This window comes from Quercus suber, unplaced genomic scaffold (genome assembly GCF_002906115.3).
Source record: "Quercus suber isolate HL8 unplaced genomic scaffold, Cork oak 2.0 scaffold_1100, whole genome shotgun sequence".
Classification (NCBI taxonomy): domain Eukaryota; kingdom Viridiplantae; phylum Streptophyta; class Magnoliopsida; order Fagales; family Fagaceae; genus Quercus; species Quercus suber.
The window spans coordinates 35,306-44,151 of record NW_027070505.1 but is presented as its reverse complement, the minus strand read 5'-3'; the positions used below and the strand labels follow the sequence as shown (position 1 = coordinate 44,151).

The 8,846-nt window shown below is 37.2% G+C and overlaps 1 protein-coding gene across 1 annotated transcript; it reads left to right on the top strand.

The window, feature by feature from the left end:
- Positions 1-8,525, top strand: LOC112037213 (zinc transporter 5). Its single transcript, XM_024070024.2, is given in 4 exon segments — positions 1-629; positions 6,615-6,764; positions 8,091-8,331; positions 8,334-8,525. Coding segments are annotated over 4 exon segments (1,140 nt in total). The 5' UTR covers positions 1-20; the 3' UTR covers positions 8,474-8,525.
- Positions 8,526-8,846: the final 321 nt, after the last annotated feature.

Sequence of the window (8,846 nt, the reverse complement as noted above, 5' to 3'; positions counted from 1 at the left end):
CTCTCTAATTCCTTCACACAATGGCCAAACTTCAACCACTTCTCCTCACACTCTTTTGCGTTCTCCTCCTACTCCCTTCCTTAGCTTTTGGAGATTGCACTTGTGACACCGAGGATGAAGGACGTGACAAAACCCAAGCTCTCAAATATAAACTAGCTGCTATTGCTTCCATTCTTGTAGCGGGTGCAATTGGGGTTTGTATTCCAATACTTGGAAAGACCATACCAGCTTTGCGTCCCGAGAAGGACATCTTCTTCTTCATCAAGGCCTTTGCTGCCGGCGTGATATTATCGACTGGGTTCATCCATGTTCTCCCGGATGCTTTCGAGAGCTTGAAATCGCCATGTCTGAGTGATAGCCTGTGGCAGGAGTTTCCATTCACGGGGTTCGTGGCGATGGTATCCGCCATCGGGACTTTGATGGTTGATGCCTTTGCCGTTTCGTATTATAGAAAGTCTCACTCCAACCAGGCTGCTCTAAATGGGGCTGGAGATGTGGAGATAGAAGGAGAGCATGAGGGCCACTTACACGTTCACACACATGCTACTCATGGTCATGCTCATGGTTCCGCTTCTTTGGTTGACAATTCGGCTTCATCTGACCTTGTTCGTCATCGTGTTATATCACAGGTAATTTGAATCTTTTGAGTTCTTAATCAATTTATTTAATCTCACATGGTATTTTCAGCCTTTTAGGTTGTTTGGATAAAATCAAAATTTAATCAAACAGTTTGCAAATAAGAGAAAACCTTGGAATTTTCCAGTTCTTTTTATAAGTTGATTTCTGTGTTTCTTTGGTATATATGTAAAGATTCTAAGATCAAGGTTAGAACAGCAGTGAAGCAAGAATTAGAAGCTGGACCAGTGGAATGAAATGGATGTGGTGCTTATAGAGTAAAATGGCACAAAACGACACTTGAATTTTGTATAGCTGTGCTACTTGTAGTTTTGTTCTTTTACATTAGTTAGGCTCACACGTGAGAATCACGTGTTAAGTTTATAACTGCTTAATGGTAACTGATGTAACTGATTAGCGAGTAATTAGGAGAATTAGTTTTCATTCAGTTAGCTTACAGGTAGTATATAAGAAGGATTAATGTACAGTAAAATTCAATTGATTCATTTCTCTTTCAATCATAATAGAAAGCATTTCCAGAAGCTCTCTCTCTCTCCGTGTTCTCCATTTCTCTGAGTTTTGTGTAGCTTTCTGTTCAGCTCTCTATTTCTCCTTGGTTTTCATCTTTTACATGGTATCAGAGCCAGACTCGTTTTCAATGGCGTCTAATCCTCAACAAACTTCATCTTCAACCTCACAGCACGAAATTTCACCAATGGAGGATCCTCGTAGTCCATTTTTTCTGCATCATGGTGAATCACCTGGTGCGATCTTGGTTTCACAACCCTTAACAGAGGAAAATTATCCTACTTGGGCTCGTGCGATGAAGATGGCTTTGGATGCCAAAAGCAAATTAGGTTTTGTTGATGGTTCAATCACTGCTTCAATGGCAGTTACCCTCTGGAGAAGAAGGCATGGTCTAAGTGCAATTCCATGATTTCTTCCTGGATTCTGAATTGCGTTTCACCTCACATCACTGCTAGTGTGATCTATCGGAACACTGCTCTTGAGGTTTGGAATGTGCTCAAGAATCGCTTCTCTCAAGCAAACGGACCACGAATCTCACAGCTACAAAAGGAAATTTCCACTGTGATGCAAGGAGATTTAACAGTCACCTCCTATTTCACAGGGCTTCAAGCTTCGTGGGACCAATTGCTAAATTTCAGGCCTTTGCCTTGCTGTTCCTGCGGTAAATGCACCTGTGGTGTAGATGATAAGATCAATTCTTTCCAGCATCAAGATTCATTGATGCAATTCCTCAATGGATTGAATGATGCTTACTCCCAAGTGCGAACTCAGATTCTCATGATGGAGCCTAGTCCCTCTATAGACAAGGCATTTTCTTTGGTGATTCAAGAAGAAAGGCAAAGATCTTCTTCAGGCTTCAATCTGGGTCCATCAGCTGAAACAATTGCCCTTGCTGTTAAAAATCAAAGTTTTCATCATAACTCTGGTTTTACAAGCAATTCTGGTAAGAATCTCAAAGGCAACACTGGAAAAGGAAGGCCAATGTGCAGCTATTGTGGCAAGCTTGGACACATCAAGGAGAAGTGTTACAAATTGGTGGGTTTTCCACCAGGTTATAAGCAGAAGGGAAAGGTTCCAATGGCAAATCAGATCAGTTTTGAGGGTGATCAATCTCAAACCGGAGAGACACAGCTAGGCAATGGGAATTTTCCATTTACTGCTGATCAATGTCAACAATTGATTTCTCTACTCAATACTCATGCCTTCTCATCTGATTCCTGTGAAGGTGTTCATTCAGCCAATTCTGCAATTGCTTCCACTTCTGCCTCAGGTAATACTTGCCCTGTGTTTCAAGATTGTATGACTTTAAACATGCAACATTCTGTATTTGCTGTTAATCCTGTACATAAAAATGCTTTCAATAGTGAGACTTGGGTTCTTGACACTGGTGCTACAGATCACATAATTCATTCTGTCACCTTATTCACCAAAATCACTAATTCTATATCCACCTTTGTTCAATTGCCTAATGGTGAGAAAGTTACTGTCACTCACATAGGAACCATTCAAATTTCGTCCACCTTAATCCTTGAAAATGTTCTCTGTGTTCCTTCTTTTTCATTCAACCTAATCTCAGTTAGCAAATTAACCAAATGCCTATCTTGTTGTTTTGTCTTCCTTTCAAATTTTTGCTTCATACAGGACCTGTCATGTTGGAAAACGATTGGAGTGGGTAAATTGAACAACAATCTTTACTTGCTGCAAGTTTCACCAGATTGCACATCCATATCAGGAGTCTCTTCCATTTTGAATTCTGTTTTTGATTCCCTTGTAAACTCTGTTTCCAATGTTCCTGTTGTTTCTAAGCCATTTCTTTGGCATCTTAGACTTGGGCATGTCTCTGATAATAAGCTCAATACTTTGCACAGTCACCTTCCTGATGTAATCCAATTTCAAAGTAATAAAGATTGTGTTCTATGTCCTATTGCTAAACAGAAAAAGTTACCTTTTCCATCTTTTAATCACATTTCTTCTAATGCTTTTGATATAGTCCATTGTGATGTTTGGGGTCCTTTTGCCAAACCTACTCAAGAAGGCTTCAAATATTTTCTTACTCTTGTTGATGATGCCACTCGATCCACTTGGGTTTATCTAATGAAATATAAATCAGATACTAGGCCACTGCTTGTTTCTTTTTATAACATGATATGTACTCAGTTTCATACCAAAATTAAAGTGTTTAGAACTGATAATGCCCCTGAGTTTTTCTTGAAAGATTTTTTTTCTGCAAATGGTATTATACACCAACATTCTTGTGTTGCCACTCCACAACAAAATTCAGTTGTGGAGAGGAAACACCAACATATCTTAAGCATAGCTAGGGCTTTGAGATTTCAGTCTAATATTCCTCTTTATCTTTGGGGTGAATGTATCTTGACTGCTGTCCATATCATCAACAGGCTGCCTTCCCCCATTTTAAACAATAAATCTCCTTTTGAAAAACTATATGGTAAAATTCCTTCTTATGAGCATCTCAAAGTTTTTGGTTGTCTTTGTTTTGCCTCCACTTTACTTCAACATAGAACCAAGTTTGATCCTAGGTCAGTACCTTGTGTTTTTCTTGGATACCCCTTTGGTGTTAAGGGCTACAAACTTCTTAATTTGTTTACCAAGAGAATTCTCATTTCAAGGGATGTCATTTTTCATGAAACCATTTTTCCCTTTGTGTCTGATCCTTATTCATCTTCTCAGCATTCCAACATTCCTTTACCTCATCTGTTTCCTTCAGTAGCTTCACCTCATGATCCTTTGCTTTCTTTTCAAAATTCTGACCTTGTCACAGATGCTATTTCTGTACCAAATCAGGTCAATCCACCTATCTCTGAATCCATTTCTCCTGCATCAATTTCTGACCCTACCCATCCCCTTTCATCCAATCTTCCTGTTATAAATCAGTTACCCATTTCTCCAGTATCTAATCTTCCTCATACGTCTGGTAGTTCCCATAGTCAAACTGATATTGCAGAGATTGTTCCTGTCCTAGACACTGTCTATTCTTCATTACCTTTAAGAAGGTCACAAAGGGTCCATAAGCCTCCTACTTATCTGAAGTCATACAAGTGCAGTTCAGTTGTTTGTGATCAATTTCCTCCCTCCAATTCATTCCTCCAGTCAGGTTCTTTATCTCCCAAATCAGGTACCAAATATCCTTTATCCTCTTATCTCTCCACTTCCAAATTATCCACTTCTTATGCTAATTTTTGTTCCACCATTACTAATATTCCTGAACCCAAGTCCTACTTTGAGGCTGTCAAAAGTACAAACTGGCAGGAAGCAATGAATACAGAAATTGCTGCACTTGAAGCCAACAATACTTGGACACTAACTTCACTACCCCCTCATAAGAAAGCAGTGGGTTGCAAATGGGTTTACCGAGTTAAATATAGGGCAGATGGCAGTCTTGAAAGATACAAAGCACGTTTGGTAGCAAAGGGGTTTACACAGCAGGAAGGTCTTGACTTTACTGAAACTTTCTCCCCTGTTGCCAAAATGACTACTGTCAAAGCTTTATTGGCTGTTTCTGCTGTTCGAGGTTGGCATTTGACCCAACTTGATGTAAATAACGCATTCTTACATGGTGATCTCCATGAGGATGTATACATGCAGCTTCCACCAGGGTTTCACTGCAAGGGGGGCCAGGTTTGTAAGCTTAACAAGTCATTATATGGACTCAAACAAGCTTCCAGACAATGGTACTCCAAGTTCTCATCCACAATCTTGCAGTATGGTTTCACACAGTCAAAATCAGACTACTCTCTGTTTACTAAGAAGTCTCACAAGTCTTTTTTGGCTCTATTAGTGTATGTTGATGACATACTTATTGCCAGCAATGATGTCAAGGCAGTGGAAGCTCTTAAGGTATTTCTGGATCAGAAGTTCAAGCTTAAAGATCTTGGAAGTTTGAAATTTTTTCTTGGTCTTGAAGTAGCCAGATCAGATAAGGGAATCACCTTGTGCCAAAGGAAATACGCCCTTGAAATACTCAAGGATGCAGGGATGACAGCTTGTAAGCCTTGTAGGATTCCAATGGAACAAAACTTAAAGCTGAGTAAGCATCATGGACAGTTGTTGGCTGATCCGGGAGTCTATAGGAGATTGGTTGGTAGATTACTATATCTCACCATTACCAGGCCAGATTTGGCATATCCAGTCAACAAGCTTAGCCAGTTCATGTCCAAGCCTAGAAGACCTCACTTGGATGCAGCTTATAAGGTATTACAGTATATCAAAAGCTGTCCTGGTCAAGGGATTTTGTTGTCTTCAAGATCTGATTTTCATTTGAAAGGGTATACTGATGCAGATTGGGCAGCCTGTGTGGATACAAGAAGATCAACAACCGGATATTGCATTTTTCTAGGAAATTCTTTGGTATCATGGAAATCTAAGAAGCAATCCATTGTGTCCAGATCCTCTGCAGAGGCAGAATACAGGGCAATGGCTGTGACAGTTTGTGAGATAACCTGGCTGCTAGCTCTATTGAAGGATCTTGAAGTGTATCATCCTCAACCAGCCCTACTTTTCTGTGATAACCAAGCTGCCATGTATATAGGAGAGAATCCTGTATTTCACGAACGTACAAAACACATAGAGATAGACTGTCACTTGGTTAGAGACAAAGTTCAAGATCGAGTGATTAAGTTATTTTATACTCCAACTCACACACAGCTAGCAGATTTGTTGACAAAGGCACTTCATGCTCAACAATTGTTTTCTCTACTTGACAAAATGAACATTATCAACATCCATGGACCTGAAGCTAACCTTGAGGGGGGCTGTAAAGATTCTAAGATCAAGGTTAGAACAGCAGTGAAGCAAGAATTAGAAGCTGGACCAGTGGAATGAAATGGATGTGGTGCTTATAGAGTAAAATGGCACAAAACGACACTTGAATTTTGTATAGCTGTGCTACTTGTAGTTTTGTTCTTTTACATTAGTTAGGCTCACACGTGAGAATCACGTGTTAAGTTTATAACTGCTTAATGGTAACTGATGTAACTGATTAGCGAGTAATTAGGAGAATTAGTTTTCATTCAGTTAGCTTACAGGTAGTATATAAGAAGGATTAATGTACAGTAAAATTCAATTGATTCATTTCTCTTTCAATCATAATAGAAAGCATTTCCAGAAGCTCTCTCTCTCTCTCCGTGTTCTCCATTTCTCTGAGTTTTGTGTAGCTTTCTGTTCAGCTCTCTATTTCTCCTTGGTTTTCATCTTTTACAATATATGTGTTGTATGTTTCTGGTACGGTTCTTGGATGTGTTGTGATTTTTTTTTTTTTTTGTTTTTATTATTTCACAAAAGTGTAAATCCTGTTTTCATCAATTTGCATCGGAAATTTTATTATCGGAAATTATCTTAGTGACTCATTTAGTCATGTTTATTATTTACTATGGTAATCGTGAATTATTGATTTTGATTATGAACTAAATGAAGAGTTAGTACTCTTTAATTATGCTTCTGATTATATTTAGGTTTTGGAGTTGGGGATTGTGGTACATTCAGTCATAATTGGAATTTCACTGGGTGCTTCTGAGAGTCCCAAAACAATAAGGCCTCTTGTTGCTGCACTCACCTTCCATCAGTTTTTCGAAGGCATGGGACTTGGTGGATGCATCTCTCAGGTAATATCACCGCACATGCCATTTTTTCTTTTCGCAAATATAAAATCTGTACTAATTATTCGTTTTGAAGAGACACGTTTTAAGTTAGGTTTTGTTTTTTGGTTGACTTTCATCCAACTTTTGAATAACATTGAATTAATTTTTTTGTTAAATTTTTCTGCTCATATTTGGCAAGAGTATTTTTCATGTATTTTGCATATTTCCTTACTTTAATTTCACACTACTCTTATTTCTGATAGATGTTCGACTTTTATTTAAAAGCAAAAAATTATTGTGCACTTTAGCTTCACAAGTACAAAGGTTTTTTTGGAGAATGGTAAGAGTCGGGATTTAAATTTTCAAAAGAGAGTTTCATTCGCATATACATTTACCTTAACTTAGAGTAGAATTTATATAATGTATAGGGTAATAGTCAAGGTTTAAATATCCGAGAGGGAGTTTACACACATGTCTTAGCTTAGAGTAAAATTTCTATCATATATAAAACAAAAACAAAATAAACAAAAAAAACTTTTTCACCCGACTCTGGTGCTTGTCTAATTCATTTTTGTTAGTATTGAATTAAAAAATAATGATAGGAATGTGTTTTACTAATATTAGGATTGCATATATTAATTTGGATTATGATGAATTATAATTAGTTTTGATTGATAAATTATAGGAAGTTAATATTTAACTTCAATCAAATTAGTAGTCTATCTTTTATACATTCAATTTCTTTTTTCTTTTTCTCTTTTAATTGAGAAACATTTAAATTCAAATGTTGATAATGAATAATAAAGACCAATCATGATTTCCTAACTTGAAAAGTATTAGTATCTACTTAACGAGAAATTATTAGGTCCACCAGGACCACCGCTGACATGATCCTCCTTAACCTCCTAACTAATAAAATGCTCTTTTTTATGTAAATGTGACATCACTTGGTAATTTTTATTTTTATTCTTTGTGCTAATTAGGAAGTTCACTCACATATTTACATAATAACATTATCTCATCGATTGGGAGGACCACATCAGCAGTCCTCCTAACGGACCTAATAATTTCTTCTACTTAACCTAGAATGAAAAAACTCTATCAATAATAAATTTTGCATGTGTCCAGTGAATATGTTCGAAGAATAGTATGTGACCACTAGAATATGCTTCAAGAATTGAATGTATACTAGGGTAGCTTCCTACCCCAAATACATTAGTTTGATTGTTAATTTCTTTATCACTCTGTTTATGACTGCAGTAGTGGAATCCTTAGGGGAAAAAAAAGTAGAAACACTATAGGAAAAATTAATCCGTATAACATGTTCTTGTACTTTTGTGCATTTTATAGGCAAAATTCAAGAATAGAGCTGTTGCAATTATGGCGACATTCTTCTCTCTTACAACCCCAATTGGAATTGCAATTGGAATAGGTATATCTAGTGTTTACAATGAGAACAGCCCCAATGCTCTAATTTTTGAAGGGATTTTTAATGCGGCATCAGCTGGGATCTTAATCTATATGGCGCTTGTGGATCTTCTTGCAGCTGATTTTATGAACCCAAGAGTGCAAAGCAATGGAAGGCTTCAAATAGGAACAACATTTCACTTCTTCTTGGGGCTGGTCTTATGTCTTTCTTAGCCAATGGGCTTGACCTTGTCGTAATGTTTTCTGGAATATTTCTCTTTCTTTTCAAGGCTTTTTTTTTTTTTTTTTTTTTGGTGGTACAGTAAAAGTAAAAATGGCACACACATATGCAAGATTTCGAACCCGGAATTTTAATTCTTTGCTGAAAATTTGAATTTACCCAAACAAAATTAAAATGGATGAAAATACTGTGAAATATCTTTTTGAAATTTCAAGAATAAAATTAAACTTTTTGAAATTTCAGGGACTAAAATTAAACTTATACCAAATTTCAGGGAAAAAATTACTTGCAATATGACCCGATGTAGATGACCATGAGCATGACGATAAGTTGCATGTGTATGAATGACTTTCTATCCTTCTCCATATCTCCAATCCCATGTTGAGCCTTGTCGAGGTGAGATTTTTTGCAATACGAAGTTGCAAAGGCATCAATCAACGAGTTCTAAATTCCAATCA